The 22,654-nt window shown below is 37.1% G+C and overlaps 1 protein-coding gene across 1 annotated transcript in view; it reads left to right on the top strand.

Moving 5' to 3' along the window:
- The window catches only part of DNAH12 (dynein axonemal heavy chain 12), a 203,643-nt gene that overhangs the window by 129,699 nt on the left and 51,290 nt on the right, over window positions 1–22,654 (top strand). The window contains exons 45-54 of the mRNA XM_036430765.2: window positions 1,615–1,776; window positions 5,116–5,310; window positions 10,263–10,396; window positions 11,890–12,052; window positions 12,713–12,793; window positions 13,607–13,783; window positions 16,462–16,593; window positions 17,728–17,817; window positions 18,501–18,641; window positions 20,907–21,148. Of these exons, the coding sequence (XP_036286658.1) occupies window positions 1,615–1,776; window positions 5,116–5,310; window positions 10,263–10,396; window positions 11,890–12,052; window positions 12,713–12,793; window positions 13,607–13,783; window positions 16,462–16,593; window positions 17,728–17,817; window positions 18,501–18,641; window positions 20,907–21,148 (1,517 nt within the window). The remainder of the gene's footprint in view (window positions 1–1,614; window positions 1,777–5,115; window positions 5,311–10,262; window positions 10,397–11,889; window positions 12,053–12,712; window positions 12,794–13,606; window positions 13,784–16,461; window positions 16,594–17,727; window positions 17,818–18,500; window positions 18,642–20,906; window positions 21,149–22,654) is intronic.

Raw genomic sequence — 22,654 nt, forward strand, 5'->3', positions numbered from 1 at the left:
ATGTCTCCTGGAATTGGCAGAGTGGCCTTGCCAGGTGTCTTATAGGACCCAGAGGCTCAGTCTCCCCAGTCACCTGAGTTTGGTACTCTAGGTGTGCCCCTCAGTCTCCCCAGTCACCTGAGTTTGGTACTCTAGGTGTGCACAGTCTTGTAGTTGAGCCTCCATTGCTGTTGGAGTCACTGGGAGTTGGCTGTGAGGATCAGCTCTGTCTACAATGGAAGAACTGCTGTATAGGAGACACCCATGGAGAAGGATTTGCTTCAATTGGGCTTTGGTGCTCACTGAATCTGCCCCTTGAGCGTGTTGCTTGTTGATAGTGTAGAGTTGTAATCTGGTATGGTCTGAAGCTGTCCACTGGGTGCACCAGCTCTTGGGCCTTCCGGGAGGTACAGAGTTACCCACTGCCTGGGGCCACATGGCAGGAGCTCCAGGGAGATCTGCAGATGGCTGCTACTTATATTGAGCTAGGAAATTCCCAGGTGAAGCCCAGCTGTGAGACAAGGCAGGCTAGTCTAATGCTGGGTCTTGAACCTCTTATTGAGAGGTTTGGGGCATGCTGATGCCAACTGCACCTTGTTTGAGAGACTTAATAAAAAATATTAAAAAGAAAAAAAAAAGAAAAAAGAATGGTCTTTGTGACAAGAGTCCCTCATCTTCGCAGGTGTCTGGCTCTTGAGTAAAACATCTTTCTTCGTACCAGCACTTACCTCTAAACTTTTGGCTTTTCATGCAGTAGGCAGCCAAACTTGGGTTCAATAATAAGTTTAGTTATTGTATTTTTCAGCTTCAGAATTTCTTAGTTATTTTTTATAGTTTCTGTGTCTATTGATATTTCCATTTTGTTGATGCATTATTTTCCTGATTTCCTTTAGATATATATTATATTCTCTTTTAGCATATTGACTACTTGATAAACTGCCACCTCTCCCACTTTTTACAGACTGACTTCATGCAGGGGAAAACATCAAACAGCGTGACCGAAGTTCTGTGATCTCTCAGAACTTCTTTGAGGCTGTGCATGTGCTTTTATTCTAGTATATACAGTTCTTTGGGCCATTTTAATTTCCTTTTTCTTCTCATGAGCTTCAGTGTTGGTTTCTATTATATTATTTTGCCCTTAATCTCTTTCTTCCCCTGGCACCTTTTGGTGGGACTTTAGATTCTGCTGCTCCATTGTGCTGTGGTTCTTGCCTCTGTTTTCAGTGGCCTCCAACTTCATTTCCAAACTACAATAAGTTCCTATTCCTATCAGTGTTCTGAGTCAGGCAAGAGAGAAATTAGTGCCTTAGGCAGCCCACAGATAAATCCAGGATACTGGATGCAAGTTCTACTCTATTCCTTCTGTCCTGAGAAAGGAGCCAGGTATTGATGGTATTCTCCTGACTGTTACTCTGTGCTGAGTGAGAAAAATGTAATAAATTTTCTTACTCTCCTTGAATTGTCCCTTCTTTTTTATATACTCCTATTGGGGCTACAGCATTTTAATTAGTTTCTAGAGTTCTCACAAAGGTATTTTGTTCTGTAGACTGCTAATTTGGTGTCTCCAGGAGAAATGGAGCCTGGAGCTTCCTACTATCTATCATAATCTGCTTTTAAATACATTGTTATTTTAAGACTCTCTTAAGGAATGTGGGCATGAGAGGCCACAAGACAGTCTTTCTAATCACGGACACTCAAATAAAAGAGGAAGCTTTCCTGGAGGATATCGACAGTGTGCTCAATACCGGAGAAGTTCCTAACATTTTTGCAGCAGATGAAAAACAAGAAGTGATGGAGGTAAATACTTTTTTAGGGAGTGTCTCTCTAGCATAGAAACGTTCTTAGCTTGAAATTTTTCTCTGCTCTTTAGGATAAATATAGCTTGTGCAAAAGATGTTGGTAAGTAAAAATTTTAAGTTTATTATTCATCTTTTTTGGTGAATTTTAAATTGTTTTTATTATAGTTGTGAGACAAAATTTTATTTTATAATTCCTTTTTTCATAATGCTGGCAATTTGTTTAATCAGTTTTATCTTATTTAGCATGTTTTATGAGTGATAAGAGTTTTCAAATCATGTCTTAGGGTTACAGTGATATGAGAAAATATAGCTTTAAAACATTACTTGGTTAGCTTTTATGTTTTACCACGGGTTAAAAGTTTCCAAAACCCTTAATAAAACTATTTGTCTTCATAGTTCCAACATATCCGAGTGCCATACTTTGTGATTAAATTGGCAAAAAACACAATTGTGAAGCACCCCTACTTCAGATACCCTGCCCTTCCACCACCATTACTAAGAACTTCCTCTGCAAGCTCTCTGCTAGTAATTTCCCTTTTCTCATTACTGTAACCACTTTTACCCACAGAATGCATTACTCACACTTGTATGCTTCATTCCAGCCTTCAGTGATAATGGAGTAAAGTGGAATTACTAGAGTAATTCAAGTACCCTGCTTTTCCCTTGTATGGAATGGAAATATTAAATACATTATACCTCCTACATAGGGTTGTTGTGAAGTCTAAGGATCAAGTGAAATAAAGCCCTTCTTGGAGTGTCAGACACTTAAAAAGCCCCCAGTAAATGGAACATTATCAGTTTGTAGTCTGAGTGGAGAAGGAGGAAAAACAAAAAAGACCCCAGGTTCTCTACTTTTATCTGGATGATATCAAGAATGTGATCAAGGCTGTTAAAGAATGGCGATTTTTCTAAAGCATACGATAAACTCATCCCTCACATTCCCATGTGCAACCATGGGGAGTAGGACTTCCTAAGCTTTGCTAAGCTTTCCTTCTCATTTTAGCCATTGTTTATCTTTTCCTCTTGTCATTTTGCTTCAAAACTTGCTTCACAACCATTTTATTGTATGATCCAACAGTGGCCTCAAGAACTTTTTTTCATGTTCCACCCAAGACTAGGAACATCTTATCAATTTATTCACAAGGACATAGCCATAGTCAGAAATCAAGGATACTGAAATGTATCCCTGTTTTTTGTTTTCTTTATATTGCTTTTTAAATATAAAAGGTAATATAAAAGAAGTTCTATTTTTTTTCTACACTGTACATTATCCTGCGCATTCCACTTTGAAGACCATCTTAGACTTCATTTATTTCATCCCCCAAAGGTTTTACTTTAAACCTCATTCCTGATAACTGACCTCTGGCTCTCGCCCTACCTACAGGGCATCTCTTAAAGACTCAGCATATCTATCAGACTTCATCAGAGTCTCAGCCTCAGATATACATTTCCAGATGACTTTTTCCATGGTGCCATTTGCATTCTTTGCAGAATTAAGTTATTGCAACATTTTTCTCAATGGAGCAGTGACTTCTTTACTTCATTTAGTGCAGGTATACCATCTAACAATTTTTTATAAACTGACATTGATCATAGTAATCATAATTTGAGAATTACCATCAGAATCCATAGATTGTGTTGATTTACAGGTTTCCATGGATATAAAGTAGAACATAGCTATAGTAGACAATTCTTTGAAAAATAAATTCATAGTAATTACAATGGAAATTATCATATATGATCATTGAGACCACTCCTTATATAAAATTTTTAAAATCTTTTTATAACTTTATTGACTATGAAACCTTTTGTGCTTTGAACAAGAGAAGTGTAGGATATAAAATAAAAGCAAATAGTTACCTATGTCAAGAACTATTCTAAGTTATAACTCATTTGATCCCTTAACAACTCTCTAGTATAGATACTTTTTCCCCCCATTTTAAAGGTGAGGAAACTAAGTTATTGAGAGGTGAAATAACTTTCCCCGGGTCACATAGAATATAAATTTCAAGCTGGGGATTTGAACCCAAGAAGTTTGGTTCTTGCCTAACCGATTTGGCTCAGTGGATAGAGCATTGGCCTGCAGACTGAAGGGTCCCAGGTTTTATTCCTGTCAAGGGCATGTATCTTGGTTGCAGGTTCCTCCTCAGCCCAGACCCTGATCAGGGACATGTAGGAGGCAACCAATCAATGTGTTTCTCTTACATTGATATTTCTCTCTGTCTTTCTCTCTCTCTTTCCACTCTCTAAAATCAATGAAAAATATCTTCAAGTGAGGATTAAAAAAGATTGGTTCTGGAGCCATTATGCCTAATCTAATATAAAATTTCTTCCTATACAAAGACAGAAAATTACAAGTGACCCATAATCTCATTTCATGAACACTATTTACATGTTTTAATGAAACTATTATAAGTATAAAAGTAGAGAATTCAGCATAAGAATGCCCAAAGTGAAATAAAGAATGATATAAACCAAGAAAAATGTCCAAAATAAAAAATAAAAGCCTTGCACTCACACTGTCCCTTAAGTCCAGCTCACTAAAAAGTAATCACTACTAACACTTTTTTTGTGATTGTTTCCATAACAATCACAAAAGGTGTATATGGCCCTAGCTGATTTGGCTCAGTGGATAGAGTGTCAGCCTGTGGACTGAAGTGTCCTTAGTTCCAATTCCAGTCACAGGCACAAGCCTGGGTTGCCGGCTTGAGTCCCAACGGGGGGCATGGAGGAGGCAGCTGATTAGTGTTTCTCTCTCATCATTGATGTTTCTCTCTCTCTCACCCTCTCCCATCCTCTCTGAAATCAATTAATAAATATATATATATTTTAAAAAAGGTGTATATGTGTTTCTACATATACCTGATATATTTTTTAATTTAACAAAGAGAATTGTCACTGTTGTGCAATTTGTTGGTTCCCCCCCCCCCCCATTTATTTTATCTTGTTGATCTTGCCATAACATTTATATTGATACAACTCATTAATTTTAACAATTTTATAAAATTACCATATATGGATGTTTTATAACATTTTAACTAGATGCTTTATATTTTTTCCTCTTAAAGACAATGTTAACTGTATCTTGGTGAACTTTTTGTTCATATCTTTATGTCATATTATTGGCAGATATTTGTTTTTAAATTATAAAATCACAGAATTGGAAGAAATCTTCTAAGTACAAACTATATTAAGGCTATTCTATTGGTATGAAAACAAAAATGTAAATGTATTTATAAGGGGAATAACAAAAAATTTTAATATTCTAATATCTATTAATTTCATCATCAGCTTACCTATTTCTATTTTCAATTTTTTATTTTCTGATATTCCCTAGGGTGTCCGTCCTGTAGCTCAGGCTGGCAATAAACACGGTGAACTTAGTCCCTTAGCCCTGTTTGCTTTCTTCGTGAATCGCTGCAAAGATAATCTTCATGTTGTAGTGGCCTTTAGCCCCATTGGAGATGCTTTTCGAAATCGCCTGAGACAGTTTCCATCCCTCATCAATTGCTGTACCATTGACTGGTTTCAGGTTTGTAATTTTTTTTTGTTGGGTGGGGGGCAACTAAATCGTTTGTAATTTTACTGAAACCTTACTGAAGCTTCATTAAAATACATTCAGCAAGTGTTTCTTGATCACTTACTCTAATGAAAGTACATAGTACTTAGCACCAGGGATTGATAAGACTACATGTTCCCCCCAGATTGCTCATACACTAGACAAAAAGACAGAAAAGGCAATCAGCAAATGAGCAGTAATGATTATATAAAAAAGCCATAATCTTGATGTGTAAAAGTTATACTTGAGACTAGGAATCTATGACATATGAAAATGTGTTAGTTGCATATAGGAGGGGTATATTAGAAACCAATAGCGTGTATAATGTACGTACACACATATATACTAGTACATGTATGTAAAGAAATATATGTGCATGCATATATTTATATCAGATATTTCATATATATGATAAGGAATTAGCTTGCATGATTATAGAGGCTGATGAGTTAGTTCTAAGACCTGCAGTTGCAAAGCTGGAGACCAGGAGAGCTGTAGTTCCAGTCTGAAGGCCAGCAAGCTTTAGACCTGATGTTTGAGCTGATGTTTGAGTTCAAGTGTAAAAAACTGATGTCTCAGGTTGAAGACAGGCAGGCAAAAGTAATTCCCCCTTATCCGGGAGGGGGTCAGCCTTTTTGTTATTTTCAGGCAGGCCTTCAACTGATTGGATGAGGCTCATTCACATAAGGGAGGGCAATCTGTTTTTCTGACTGTGGAATTAAATATTAAACTCATTCATAACACACCTCACAGAAACACCCAGAGTAATGTTTGACCAAATATATGGTCAAGTTGCCACACAAAATCAACCATCACATGGGGATAGTATGTGCAAAGGTATAACAATGCAGAAGGCATGGCTCATTTAGGCAACTACATATAGTTTGGTAAAACTGACTGGCAGTGTCTGCAGCAGGAGTTAAGTTGGAGCTTTGAGTCAGTGACTGGTTATAAAGGAATTGTAAATATGCCTAGGAATTTGATTTTATACCAAAGATGCTGCATGATGATTAATATATATTTAGCTAATCTTTATTTTAGAAAAGCAAAAACAATTGGAGGCTGTATGGTGAATGATTTGGATCATGTCAGCACCAAATGATGACTGCCACCTCACTTAATCTTATGGCAAATTGTCACTGCCTGTATAAGACAAGTATTTACGCTTTTGAGAACAGTAGCTTATGGTGCCTTCTGTTTATTGCTTTATGTCCAATAGAATGTGGACTATTGATCACTGGATAATTTCTTTTAAAAATAAATTTTTGATACTAACTTGTTTTATTCTCTTTTGCTTATTTGTCAATTGCATGTTTGAGAAACTAACTCTGTCCTTTTGAGGATAGCACATTTATTTCAGCTAGTGATGTTTTAGTGTTTATACAGCATGTGAAACAATTTTGCTTTTATGCAAACCATATTTTAATACTACTTTCATTAAGTAGCCAAAGCAAAACCAAACACACAAAGAAAACCTATCCTACCATACATTTTGTGAGATCTTAAATATACAATTCTACTATTTTTGGATATCTTTTTTATAACCATGAGACTTTCTATTCTAAGTGATTCTTACTTATTGGGGAACATTTTTAAAAGAAGGAACTGGGAGTTGTAAATAGATAAGGAAAGTTAAGTGGTTAACAGAGCAGAATAGATTTACAATGAAGCAGTGGGGACACAGAGCCTGTGTCAGAGAAACTGGTGGCATTGTTTGGGGCCTGGGTTTGTGAAGTTCAGGAAGTGAGTGTAAACCACTGTGTGTCACATAATCAGGAAGGCATTGACTTTTTTTGATAGATGTCAAGTCCCCAAAGTAGGGTATATACTTACCAGAGGTGGCAAAACAATTCAGAGAATAAGGGAAGAAATTATTTGCATATTCATTTTATATTAAATATTTCCTATGGGTTAACATTGACACCCTTGCTTAATTTGTATAGCCATGCATGATATGCAAGGTAACCTTAGCGATTCCAGTAGTGAACTGAAAATTGAAGATATGATATAATTATAAGTGGACAGTAAGAGAATGGCATAAACTAGTTTATGCTCTTTGTTAGTTACATCGTGAAGCAAAACCAATGACTACTTAATAAGTTCTGACAAGATGCTGGTAAAAATAAATTCCAGAAGGCTATTTGGAATATAGAGTTATATAAACTAGTTAAACAATAAATCTTATCCCCAGGGTATCTCATGCCATGCAATATCAGCTTCTGATGGCACGGGGGACACTATTGGTTACCTATCAATAGGTATTTTCTACTCCCTGCCCCATCCTTGCTGATAGAATTGTGATATCACCCTTATGTAGATTGATTCCTGGTTGGTCTAAATCAATATTGGTACTCTCAATATTACTGTTACTTGGTTTATAAATGAGCCTATTCATGACCCATTCCTTGCCAATAGGGTCCTGAGTTAAAATCTGCTTTGGGGAAAAGTTGTTGTTTTTTGTTTGTTTTTTTTGTCTTATTGTTGTTGGGTTTTTTACTATGAAAAAGTATTGCATGGTAGGAAAAGGTCCTTTTCTGTCTTTCCACCTTGTTGCTTGAGGATATAATGACCATTGCCACAGCACTCTAGATCAAGCCCAAGGATAAAATAAAATGCACTGAGAATGGTGGAGCAAAAAGCCAGAAAAAAACTGGATCCCCAGTGACATGATTGAACTTCTAACCTAAGCAACCCTGAAAATATCCTACTGCTGAACTTATAAATATCCCCCTTGAAGACATGGTAAGACTGTGTCTTAACCATAAACATTCTAACTGCTACAGAGAGTATTAGACCTTCATGATTGGCAGGATAATCAACAATAAGGCACTCAGAACACAAAGATAAACTTTTGTAATGTTTCAATGATGTATAAGTCATATGATACTTATTCTGGCGTTTGACAAAAATTCACTAATAATAAATATTTAGAAGCTTCTACTAAGGTTTAAAAATGTTCTCCTCTTGTCTTTTGTGGTTAGAGCAGATCTGACACCTCCTCTCTGTTGCAGGAATCCCCATGGTCTTGGAGTAGTTTTCTGAAAATATACAAACATATTCTCATCCAAAAGTTACTAAAGGAATCTTTTCTGTAAAATTGACTTGGGATCCTTTTTATTTTTGCCCAAACGATTTTCCTTTGGCTTGTTTTGACAGTATGTGTGATTTTCATGAGAGTCTTGTTATTAGCATTACAAATGAAAATTAATTTTCTACAGTAAATATCTTCTAGATGTAATTTACTTACAGGATATTTTTCCTTACATGATATTACCGTACTATCTCTCCTTTCTTTCTTTTTTTAATGGATGCTTTTGTAAATTTTATAATGCAGTCTTGATAACTTTATATTTTATGTTTTTGCACAAAAATAAGACTGCTTTAGGTTCATTTCATGTTAATCAATTTTACTGTGAGATGCACTACCAATAGAAGTTTTATTTTATTTTTTTTAAATATATTTTATTGATTTTTTTTTTTTTTTACAAAGAGGAAGAGAGAGGGACAACTTTTGAAGGAAACCTCTCCTTATTTCCTTCCATGATAATTTTCAGGCTACAGAGAATTTCATTTAAAAATCTTTGTCAGATGAAACAATTCTCTTGCCAAAACCAGTTTGGCTCAGTGGTAGAGCGTCGGTCTATGGACTGAAAGGTCCCGGGTTCGATTCCGGTCAAGGGCATGTACGTTGGTTGCGGGCACATCCCCGGTGGGGGGTGTGCAGGAGGCGGCTGGTCAATGTTTCTCTCTCATCGACGTTTCTGGCTCTCTCTCTCTCTTCCTTCCTCTCTGTAAAAAATCAATAAAATGTATTAAAAAAAAAAGAAGAAGAAACAGTTCTCTTAAGGTTATGGTGACCACTTGTATAGATTAGATTTAATATATATTTTTCTTACAATATTTTTATTTATTTTTATTTTATATATATATGTCCCTATTCCCCCATTACCCCCCTCCCCCACTTGTACTCCACCCCCTTGTTGTCTGTGTCCATTGATTAGGCTCATATGCATGCGCTTTCTCTATAATAGAAGTGTCAGAGGTGAAAGAAAATTAGTAAAATGTATATGAAAATCTTCCTCCTGTCAGAGACTGGGGTGTGCCATAGGACCCAGAGTCAAGGCACCACCCACCCATACATGCCTTGAAATCGCATGAGAACCAGACTTGGCCGGTCCTACCCCCATTGGGTGAGATCCAGACCCAGCTGGCCTGTCCCCCATCAAGCCCTGCTGGACAGGGGTACAGCCTCAGATCCCCCATCAAGCTTAGCCAGGCAAGGGGTGCAGACTCAGGTTCCCCAGCCCGGCACTGGGGTGAAGTGTGTGGCCTGAAGTTCCCAGCCTGGCACCAAGATGGGGGTATGCCTTGAGGTCCCCTGTCAAGTCCCGCTGAGCAAGGAGTGCAGCCTCAAGTCCCCTGGCCTGGCACCAGGGCGGGAGGACATGGCCTGAGGTCCCCCAGCCCAGCACCAGGGCGGAGGCGTGCCTTGAGGTCCCTAGGTAGGGGGTATGGCCAAAGTCCCCAGTCAAGCCCCGCTGGGCTGGGGGCACAGCCTCAGGTCCCCCACCCCGGCCCGGTGCCACACAGCCTCGGATCCCTGCTGATTGCTCCTTAAGGCTCTTACTGGAAACCCGCCTCCGCTGTGGGTGCAGCCATCTTGTGATGGTGTGAGGGTCAATACCTCTTTATTGTATAGGATATCATTGACCTTTCATGTTATCTTTAATTTTAGTTTATGAACATATTAATTAGATCTTTCATAGATTTATTGGTGACCTCAGTCCCCTAATCCTTTTTCCTCATTAGGGTTTAATTTTCTCAATCCTAAATTCTCGTATAGAAAGGCATTTAATTTACATAGTTGGAGTAGGATATTCATCTTAAGTTTTACAAGTTTTCTTTTTTTTTCTTTTTCTTTTTAGCCATGGCCCGAAGATGCCCTTGAGCTTGTAGCTGTGAAATTCTTAGAAACACTGGAGCTTACTGAAGTTGAACGACGAGAGATAGTTCCAATCTGCAAACATTTTCACACTTCTATTATGGATCTTTCAGAAAAGTTAATGAATTTTTAAATTACAATAATGTCATATTTTGAAGAATCTCTTTCTGTGGAAGTTCAAAATTTTAATATGGTTTCTATGTTTTCTAGATCTCTCTGATTACTTAATTAGTAAAGACCCTCAGCTTGCAAGTAATAGAAAGCTACTTGATCTAGCTTTAACAAGAAGAGGGGGTTTATCATAAAGATACAGAGGTGTCTGACAAAGCTTAAGGGAAAGGTTTCAGCTGGGTCTCAGAAGTGACTGGAAGCAGGAATTAGAAAGCTGTTCTAAAACCAGAAATGCCTTTTCTCTATTTCTCATTCCTGCTTTTGTCTGGGCACCTACTTATTTCTTTCTCTTTGCAGACTGAATTTTCTGCTTCCTCGGGCATATGAAGGAAACTGGCTGCCTTTCAGTTCTCAATTTACTTCTTGCAATTCCAGCTATAGGCAGAGACTGATTGCCTGTTTCCAACTCCCCATTCCAAATTTGTTCCAAAATGTGATTAGCCTCATTTGTGTCCAGTGTCCAACTCTGGTTTGATCAGCTATAGTTAGGATAGCAACTTCCACAGAACCAACATTGCTATGGGGCACTAGGTGGAAGTTCTCAGATAAAGGGAGCTAGTTGGTAGGCTGTGGATATATCAAGTGTCTGTTTTACCTCTAATAATCTCTGAGATCTCCATTTCAAAGGTGCATAAGCCCAAGAGCTCATATCACTATAGAATAGAGTATATTGCCTACCCAAGTAGCATGGTTGGCTTGGACAGTTGCATCAAGAAGAGGGCTGTAGTCTGCATACTTGCCATGAAACATCATTACTTTCATTGTTTCTGTTTGTATGTGTAGTAATCTCATACTACAAATTCTTGGCCATACCCCATTCAGCTGACAAGTTCACACTTGTGCAAAGAATGATGACTCATTCTTACTATCCTATCTGCAATCCCCTTTCCTACTATACTTGCCTAGCTTACACAATATCTTGAGTCCCTTACAGGGTGAGATCTTCATGGCTTATGAAACATGTAAAAAGGCCTATATTTTTCTTGCTGTAGTTCACCTTTGATACAGATCTATTTATTTGTACTTTTTAAGTACATCATTGCTATTTGATATTTTGTAGATAAGAAATTGGAATGTGTAGAATTCTAGAACTCTATGGAGTTCAATTACTCAGCATCCTCTAAATAAAATTAACTGTTGGTGTGGTTCAATGGTTGGGCATCAACCTAGGAACCAGGAGGTTATGATTAGATTCCCTGTCAAGGCATATGCCCAGGTTGCAGGCTCGATCCCAGTAGGGGGTGTGCAGGAGGCAGTCAATTGATGCTGTTTCTCTCTTCCTTCATCTCTCTCTAAAACTCAATAAAAACATAAATTTTTTTAATTTTAAAAATGAACCTTTATTTTTAAATGCTTGTTGTTAATGCTTTGTTGAATTTACTTCTTACTTTCTGAAGCCTATTCCTTATATTAAGCTATATGATCTGCTTCTCTTTTAGGTTCTTGCAGGAGTTAGGACGACATAACTATGTTACTGCTACTTCTTATCTTGAACTTATTGCCTCATTTCGACAGCTTTTGACTCAGAAGCGACAAGCTGTTATGAAAGCAAAACAAAGATACGTGAATGGGCTTGACCAGCTAGCTTTTGCTGAATCTCAGGTACATTTGATAGCTCAAAATGGTAATATATAATAGGAAATGTAAGGAATAATATGGGTCAGGCACTGTGCTATATGTTTCACATGTATTCCTTCAATTATTCCTCATAACAACTCTATGAGGTAAAAAAATTTATTATCTATATTTTACAGATAATTAAAATGAGTTTTAGAGAAGTTTACTAAATTACCCAGACCACACAGACTCAGATAAATCTTGTTTTAGTCTTAATTTTTTTGGAATTTGGAGAGAATATAAGAAGTCTGGTTGACTTTTTTATTTTAATAGCTGGTAAAAATAAAAGACTGGTGTGTGTGTTTTTTTAAATGAGTCAAGTACTTCTAATGCTTATTAGCATTATTTCAATGTAAGCAATAGTATAACAGGGACACTCTAAGCTTCCACCTTCTTTTCTATCTGCATTTCTTCTGTGGCAACTGCATTCTCCTGCTGCCCTAACATATACTCAAGGAAGAAAAAATATTTTGTAAATGAAACTGGCCACGCTCTCATTATTTCTTTTATCACGTAAAGAACTAGAAGAAAAAGTTAAGATTTTCTGGCCCTAATACTTTCCGATACATTTAAGTTTCAGTTTTCTATGTTTGGTTTCTGTAGCTATTGCAGCTATGAAAAATTAATGATGAATTGTCTATTTAGGTTGGTGAAATGAAATTGGAACTTGTTCAATTACAGCCCAAATTGGAGGAAGCTAAAATTGAAAATGCACATATGATGCGGGTAGAGTATCATGAATGTTTATTTTAATTGATGTCAGAAGAGAATTGAAATATGTAAAATTAGCTTTGAAAATAAGTCTTAACACATTATTATCTGTGTTCATAAGTTCTTTGGATAATCTCTTCTGGTCCCTTACCCCTTTCCTCTGAAATATAGTCAGTCTGTTGCATGCTTCAAAGTATCTGGGTCTATTTTGTTCTTCAGCTTATTTTGTTCATTAGATTCCACATATAAGTGAGATCATGTGGTACTTGTCTTTCTGTAACTGGCTTATTTCATTAGCATAATACTCTCCAGGTCCCTCCATACTGTCTCAGAGAGTAAGAGATCCTTCTTTTTTACAGCTGCATAATATTCCATTGTGTAAATGTATTACAGTTTTGTTTTGCTTTTTATCCATTCATTTACTGATGGGCATTTGGACTGTTCCCAGATCTTAGCTATTCTAAATAACACTGAGGGGGCAGGAGAAGGATGAAGGGGGCTACTGGGGGAGGGAGGGGAACATCTGTAATACTTTTCAACAATAAAGATACACTTTTAAAAAAGAAAATAAGCCTCAATTTTGCCACTAGATCTTAGGAACTTTATCCTTTTCTCTTGATTGGCTATCTCTTTGGATTTCTTTCATTCACTTTTGAAGGGAAGGGGGAAGCCCATTACCAAATTAGGTTGCATGTATTTGCATTTCTCCTCATTTTATCTTGGGCTTTTCTACCCTTCAAGTTTCCCTACTTTTCAAACATTCTTTTATTCTCCAGAAGGGAGAAAGCAATAGAATGTTTGAGGAATTGTCTTTAATTTTTTCTTTAGGTTATTGAGATAGAGTCTGCAGAAGTAGAAGCAAAAAGAAAGTTTGTGAAATTAGATGAAGAGGTAGCCAGTGGAAAGGCTGAAGAAGCCCAAATTCTGAAAAATGAGTGTGAAAGCGACTTAGCTGAAGCGATTCCAGCCTTGGAAGCAGCTCTTTCTGCACTGGATACACTAAAGGCAAGCTTTGGCATTAGTTACCTTACGTTTCACCAATAAAGTAAAATTGTGTACAGATACTTGGTTAATTAGGAGTAGTTTTATTTCAGTGGATGATATATTGTTTTTGTCCAGACAAATTGAATTTGACTTTTTTTTTTTTAAGTCCTTACCTGAGGATATGTTTTTACTGATTTAAAAAAAAAAAAGATTGAGGAAGTGGGGGGAAGAGGGAAGAGAGAGAAAGAGAGAGAGAGAGAGAGAGAGAGAGAGAGAGAGAGAGAGAGAGAGAGAGAGAGAGAAGAGAAAGAGAATAATAGATATGAGAGAAACATTTCAGTTGCCTCTCATATGAGGCCTGAGCAGGAATCAAACCCACTACCTTTTTGATGTATGGGATGACATTCCAACCCACTGAGCCACCCAACCAGGGCTGGAACTTGACTCTTAACAGCTCCTCTTTGATATATTATATTATATTAATTATATTATTTTTTGCTTTTCACATATTATTTATAATTTTCATTTAGGATATTCCAATGAAAATGGAACAAACAGATTCCAAGAGGCCAAAGTAGTTCTGCACGTAGACCAGAAGGCATATGTTAAACCAGAGGCCTGGGGCACAAATTCATGCACTGGTGGGGTCCCTCAGCCTGGCCTGTGCCCTCTTGCAATCTAGGACCACTCCAGGGGATGTCAGATAACCAGTTTTGGCCCAAACCCTGAAGGCTCAATTCAGACAGGAGGAATCTCAATCCTGTGCATTGAGCGTCTTCCCCATGGTGATCAGTGCGTGTCATAGTGACCAGTTGACCAGTCGAACAATATATTTTATCATATAGACATTAAGAATCCTGTGAGTTTCAGAGAATAGAGTACTAAATGTACTCTATTCAGTACTCTATTCTCTGAAACTCACAGGATTCTTAATGTCTTCAAACTCCTCCAGCTATTTCATTGTGAGTCTGTTGCTTTTACCATTGTTGGTATCAAATACTATATTTGATATGACTTAGGGTTCAGTTGCAGAGAATTGGCTCTATTTAGTACCCTGTTTCCCCGAAAATAAGACAGTGTCTTATATTATTTTTTTCTCCCAGAGTTGCACTAGGTCTTATTTTCAGGGGATGTCTTATCTTTCCATGCGCTAGGTCTTATTTTAAGAGGATGTCTTATTTTTGGGGAAACACGGTATAAGCAGATAGTATTTTGGGGGGGAATTTTACAAATGGATTACAGAATTGTTGGAAGAGCTAAAGAAACGGATCATAGGCTGAGCTGTCAGGAATGATTCAAAGCCAAATTGCATAAATAGTCTACCAAAGGACCCTCTGAGTCAGAAGCTTGCAGAGCTACACCATCTTACTATAATCCATGTGGGCAAAATAGATGTCTCACACTCTGCCCATCTCTCCACTTATTCATTGTGAGTTCTTTTGTCATTCAAGTGATCTGATGGTGTAACCGAATGACCTCTCACAACTCTAGCTTCATGGGAAACTAAAATATATAGTTGTTAGCTTTCTAGCAATTGCAAGAGAGATCAGAAGATATTAGAGTAGATATTAAGTAAGTGAATCTATTGTGTCAGTCAAAATAATATAAACCTTTTTAAAAAATAAGTTTGGAATTGGGACCTATCTCTTCTTACATTTTGGATGGAGAGGGGTTAAAACTAATCCTATATGATAAAAGCATAATATGCTAAGTGTCCGGTTATCCAATCATCTGTTCAACCAATCAAATCATAATGTGCTAATGATATGCTAAGGCTGCTCAACTGCTCGCTGTGATGTGCACTGACCACCAGGGGGCAGACAGTCAACCAGTCGACCAGTTGCTATGACATGCACTGACCATCAGGAGGCAGACACTTCAAAAGGCAGGTTAGCTTGCTGCTGGGGTCCAGCCAATTGAGACTGAGCAAGATGGGCTGGACACACCCTAGAGCCCTCCTACAGTCCCTCCCTGGCTGGCCAACCTCCCACATCCTTCCCCAGCCCTGATCATGCAGCAGTGAGGTCCCTTGGCTTGGCCTATGCCCTCTTGAAATCCGGGACCCTTCACGGGATGCTGGAGAGCCAGTTTGGACCCAATCCTGCAGGTTAGGCTGAGGGTTCCCACTGGTGCACAAATTCATGCACCAGGCCTCTAGTATCTATAATAATAAAAGTGTAATATGCTAATTAGACCAGATGACCTTCCTTACAAAGCCAGGGCTGTGAGGGATGCCCGGGTCCCGAGTGCCTGCCAGCAGCCAGAGGGAAGTCCCGGTCCCAGATGCCAGAAGGAAGCTGGTGGCAGCAGCCAGGAGAAGGAAGGCCTACTCTTGCATGATTTCATGCATTGGGCCTCTAGTTACATATAAGAAAATATAGAATTAAGTCTTTGTCTGAATTAGGGTTCTTAACCTGGCTTCCATGTATAGGCTTGGTTTGTGATTACACACAAACTTTGTGTTTATGAGCAAAAATATTTTTTCTGGAGGGTTTATAGCTGTCATAATATTCTCATAAGGATCTATGATCTTCCAGATGTTTGAGAACCATTGCTATTAATCTGTGTTAATATTGTTTATTATAGTGATGCAAAGCAAAAAACAATTACGATTTCAAATGAAAATTGATGCTTTACTTTAAAAGCTTATTATTTAGAAATAAACTATTCTGAAGATATCCTGTTTTCTTTTGATTTAGCCAGCTGATATTACAATTGTAAAATCAATGAAGAATCCTCCATCTGGTGTTAAGCTAGTTATGGCTGCTATTTGTGTCATGAAAGATATAAAACCAGAAAAAATTACAGATCCTTCAGGAACTGGAGGGAAGGTAATAACTAGAAACAGAGTTAAATCATGTGCATGAATGTACAGAATACTTTATAGCAACTACTATCAAATAAATGTCTAGTCCAGGGAAAAAACATTGTCTTTCAGATTGAATGGATTCAGAATCAATTATGGAAAACACTGTCTATATTTATTCCAGAGCAAGGCTAAGGTAGTATGGCATCAGAAAAATGTGGATCTATTTGATTCCATCTCCTTTCCTGCCTATGCAAGGTTTCCTAATCTCATGAGGTTGGGATTGAAGGAGCACTGGGATTCCTATGCTTTTCCAGCTAGGATTCTCAAAAATCTAACCACATTGGGGTTGTTTCTGAGCCTTCAAAATTCTGCTGTGTTACAGTCTAGTGAGGTTGTTAAAAGCATGTGTGCTGGAGCCAGAATGCCTGTCTTCAGGAATCCCAATTCCATTAGTAATGTGACCTTTAGCAAAATGCTTAATCTCTATGTGGTTATCAAAAAATAAATAAATAAAAGGAAAAGGGAGAGTTATCATACTTGCCTCATAAAATTAATATGAGAATTAGATTAGTTAATACATATAAAGCTCTTATATATAAAACCTCACAAACAGCACACAATACAAGTTAGCTGTTATAGATCATTTATTATTCAAGGCTATATCCCTTAAAAAGGGAAGGCATAGCATCCATCCTAAAGTAAAGTTATAGACTTACTTTCTTTTTAGGTTTTTATACTTAGGTTAGAATCCCTGAATTGAAGAATTGAGTTGTGTGGGGTTTTTTTTGTCATTCTATCCTTCTTTGGAAATTATAAAGAAAATAAATAGGCTCTTACTTTACAAAGTTATTTTCATGTAATCCCACACCACAACAATCCCACACCACATAACATTTCTCTTTCAATGTTTAATTTTTATAATAAATTTAATGTATAATCTCATGTTCATATTTAAACATTATATACATATATATATATATATATAAATATAACATGATCTTGGGAATAGGAGTCTTTTATTTCCAAGAAGACAAAAGTTAATATTTTCACAGTGTATCGTTTTCCTGGAAAAAATATCTTAAATTTCAAGAAGAAAAATCTTATAGTAAGCATCTTTAATTATATATTTAATAAGTTTGCAAAATTTTATTTATAGATATTCGATTACTGGGCACCTAGCAAAAAACTTCTGGGAGATATGAATTTCTTAAGAGATTTGAAAGAATATGACAAGGACAACATTCCAGTGAGTTTCATTGAATTTTTTTGTTTTTTGCTAAATGTAACTTTGCTGAAATATATAAGATATTTAATATTATGTGATACTATATAAAACATGAGATATTCCATTTTGGATTAAAATAACAAATAAAGGGACATTCTATTTATTACTAGTCTATGAATTCTCATAATGCATAGACCTACTCTTGTTTCCAACCACTGAAAATATTTATAATATTTTAAATATTATAAATTTAATAATTTACTGTTTTAGTGTAATATTGACATGAAAAAGTTCTTTTAAGTGTCTTCTTATAGTAGTTTATTAATCAGGTACATAAATTTATGTGAGATGAAATATAAAGAATTCTCTTCCATCTACACCCTTGTTTATTTATTAATGTTTAATTGTCCTTTCTTCTTGTCTTCATGTTTTCTAGAAACAGATTTAAATCCACAAAAGTCTTTTAATTTTTTAGAAGGAATATTTTCCTTCAGTATCTATAACAAATTTGGATATTTTTCTCAAAAATGAATTATATTTCAGCTATAATTATGCTTATTTTAAAATTATTTCAAAGTACTGACTGGTTTTTAATGACAACATAACTTTTTTATATGAAAATTTTTTACTATGTGTGATTATTTTTCACCTTATGATTGTGTGATATATGTTGAAACTTTAAGATCTAAATCTTTGTTTTGTAGGTGAATGTTATGCAGAAGATTCGTGGTGACTATTTAACAAACCCTGAATTTGACCCCCCTAAGATTGCTAAGGCTTCTTCTGCAGCTGAGGGTCTGTGTAAATGGATTATGGCTATGGAAGTATATGACAGAGTTGCAAAGGTATTTTAGGATCAACATATTCATTTTCTATTGAAATATTCCCAGAAATTAAATATGCATTTAATGCAAATATGCATTTGCTAGTTAAGACTTTTCTAAAAGTGCTACCAGAAAGAATTGTCCTGCTAAAGCATAGACATCAGACATTGAATATCTAGTAGCTGAAGAGAATGCTTTCATGTTACATACCTTGGATGTGTGAGTGCTGGTGCTGTGGGAGCAGGGATGACCACTGAAATTGGCCAGACTGACCTGTACCCATTGGAACCGAGGCCAAAAGAAAATTAGAGTTTGATAAACAATGGGCATAAACAAAGAAAAATCCAAAGCTTCCAAGGCAAAGTGACAGAGCATGGGAAGATCCCCTAAAGCACATGTGTCAAACACAAGGCCCGCGGGCCAAATCCGTCCCGCCAGGCCTTGCAATGTGGCCCGCACCGCGCTGTCATCACTGCACTCCGCTGCGTTTCCATCACAATGACAGTTTATGACTGTTCAGTAAACCATTCGGCTCGCGATTTAGGCTGGATTTTAGATTTTGGCCCCTTCTCTGATTGAGTTCGACACCCCTACAAAGCAATGGCATGCATTGATAGGAAACCTGTTATGGAGTAACCCCTGGGGCCAACTCCCAGGGAGAGCAGAGAACGGTTTAAAGAGCATTTTATAAATTTGGCTAGCAGAGGACCAGGAAAACACTGCAGCTTGCAGAATTCTACCCAGGGAAGCAGGAAATATAAATAAAAAGGCAGGTAAAAATACATGGTAGCATGTGTTTAGAACAAACTCAGTAAAAAATGAGTGATCAGGCTATAACAATTGGGTAGGTACTCCTAAAAATGTGTCAGAGGAGTAGACATATATACACCTGTTAAAGAAATAAAATTAATTTTATCTGGGATGTTCTTCCATTGAGCCTCTTGTCCCTCCCCACAGTAGTCTCATACCAGGTCTGCAAGCTCTTAACCCATAAGACATGTAGAATCTTCTGGATCCTTTCCATTAAGCACAGAAGCCAAAGTATTCAGGTTCTTTCCTGACTTCCCAGTCTATACCTCCACACTACCATTTTAATTCAATGTTAAAGGGAGGTATCCAGCAAGGTCTCCTCCAAAATCAAAAGTAGAAAGCAGATTTTCCTACTTTCTATTTATTTATTTAACATGTCCCCCTTCAAGATTTTAGCCAATAGAAGATATAGTGGGACATTCAGTGTCTGCTAACTTGCCTCCCTTTTCCCTCTTTGCCTTCACATTTATTCATGGCAGAAGGCTTAGGTGTCCCTTATTTCAAATATACATACTCTCTTTGTTCATCTAAATTCTTCTTAACAATGGCTTATAATACACTAAAGATAAAATTGCAAACCCTATTCTTTTTTTCCAACCACAGTTTACATTCATTATGCACCAGTTTCAGATGTATAGCAAAATGGCTGGAAAACTATGCTCTCCTCAGAGTGGTCCCCGGCTTCCCTTAGCATCCAGCTGGACCCATACCCTGTTATCTCAACATTACTGAATATATTCTCCATGCTGCAATCCACATCTCTGTGGCTGTTTTGCAACCATCAAATTGTACTGCTAAATCCCTTTACCTTTTCACCTAGTTTTCCTCCCCTCTGTTCTCTGTTCTCTGTTTCTATGAGTCTGTTTCTATTTTGCTTGGCAAAACCCTTTCTTGATATACTATTAAGCATAATAAAATTGGAACTTTTTTTTCTCAACAAAAATGTGGTTTTTCAAGACTTATTGAGGAAAATTCAGTTTTGGTAGTGAAACTGAACATCAACGTCTCACCTGAACAAGGAAATCACAGGCTTGGAAATGCAGAATTGAAAACCACCACCAACAAAAAGCATACGCATATATTTTAAACATTTATAATTCTGTTACATATTTTTCTCTGTTTTTGGCAACTGGTCAACAGCAACTTATTTTGAGACATTTTGGTATCTATTGTGTCATTTTTTGCTACATATTGTGACATTTTGTTAGTTCAGAATAATTTATCTCTTTTACATATGACAGTGTACTAGTTCAGAATGATTTATATATTTTACAAAATATATAAAGATATTTTAATTTTTGTGTATAAAAGGTTGTAAGATTTAAGGCAAAATGTTCATTCATATAAGTTTTTTATTATAAGTAACAAGTGAATGTATAATAATATATGTTTTAAATTCATAATATCTATAAGGAATTATATAAATGTCACTTTTACAGAGTATACATCACAGCTGCATATATTGTTCCCAAACAGGTAGTGGCTCCTAAGAAAGCCCGTTTAACAGAAGCTCAGAAGTCCTTAGCTGAGATCATGGAAATTTTGAATCAGAAAAGAGCAGAATTGGCAGAAGTTGAACATCATTTGGAAAACTTACAAAATGTATTTTTTGAAAAAACTGAGGAAAAAGCTCGTTTAGAAGATCAGGTGGAACTGTGTGCTAAGAAACTTGAAAGAGCCGCAAAATTAATTGGAGGACTGGGTGGAGAAAAATCAAGGTCATATTTCTGCTTATTTTAGCAACTTATGAAAACATCAGGCTTGAATATGTGACTTTAATTAATATTTATTATATCATTGATTTTAAAATGGCTGGTTGAAAATGTGGGATATTTTACAAGGCCCCTGGCCAAGGCTTTCCAAACAGAATATTAATGTCAAAAGACGTTGTTTGCAACTTGCTTTCAAATGTTTAAAAAGAGAAGCAAATAAGGGAAGTGATTATTTTTATTGATTGTATTGATTTTAAGAGGAAAGGAGAGAGAAACATCTATGTGAGAGAAACATTGACTTGTTGCATTCCACACATGCCCCGAGGTATGTGCCCTAACAGGAATCAAATCTATCACCTTTTGTTGTATGGGGTAATGCTCCAACCAACTGAGCCATACTGGCCAGGGCAGGAAATGGTAATTTTTAATCTAAATGGTGAGTAGATTGGTAATCACTGTACAGGACTTTCTGGTTTTACATATACATTTAAATTTTTTTCTGATAAAATGTTTGGGGTGGGGAGAAATGGATATATGGTTCACTCTGTTGAAATTTATTTCAAAGAAGATATAACTGGCTTGATCTAACCATGCCAATTAGTTTTATTCTAAATATTTATTTGTACTGGCCAGCCAGCTACCTCACTTATCCTATCTAATAAAGAGGGAATATGCTATTTGACCCTCATGCCATTGCAAAAATGGTGGCGCCCACAGCCAATAAGGAGGGAATATGCTAATTGACTGCCCCACCCCAAAAATGGCGGTGTCCACTGCCACAAGATGGCGGCGCCCAGTCCCCTCATCCCCACCAGCATGCCTGCCTCCAGAGTCCTCCAGTCCCCTCAGCCCTCTAGCTGCTCAGGGCCAGTCTGAGGCACAGGTAAGCCTCCGATAGCAGCTGCCCAGCCACCCAGGGCCAGCCAAGGCTTTAGCTGCTGGCATTGGCAGCAGCAAAGGTGTGATGGGGGTGTAACCTTCCCCAATCACCAGGTCACCTCCTGCCACTGAGAGCTTCTGGACTGTGAGGGGATAGGCCGAGCTGAAGGACCCCACCTCCAGTGCATGAATTTTCATGCACCAGGCCTCTGGTTAATTATATTTGTTGAATGAGTAGCATGATAAAGTAATATGCCTTTAAGTTTGTAGTGCAGATTTGATGGTTTTGGAATGTACTTTCATCACAAAGTTTTTATTAAATGGAAAAATATTATCCCTAGAAATAGTATATCAGCTTCTATACAACTTAAATATGATTTGGGGTAATGAATTTCAGACTAACAAAAAGTACTGAAACAATAAATACCGAAACCACTATGATACCATTGTAATTAGCTATTTGTTAATAATAGGAAAGGAGCAAAGGGGAAAGCCGGACATTATGGGCATGTCATTTAGGCAGCTTCACCAGGAAGCTGCAACTTTGCACTCCCCAGGGAACCACCATTATGTTCCCTGCAAAGCACTGGTGGAAGGGAACAGAACAAAAAGAAGATAGACACAGCCCACTAA

The sequence above is a fragment of the Pipistrellus kuhlii genome, unplaced genomic scaffold, assembly GCF_014108245.1.
Source record: "Pipistrellus kuhlii isolate mPipKuh1 unplaced genomic scaffold, mPipKuh1.p scaffold_m20_p_11, whole genome shotgun sequence".
NCBI classification, from domain to species: domain Eukaryota; kingdom Metazoa; phylum Chordata; class Mammalia; order Chiroptera; family Vespertilionidae; genus Pipistrellus; species Pipistrellus kuhlii.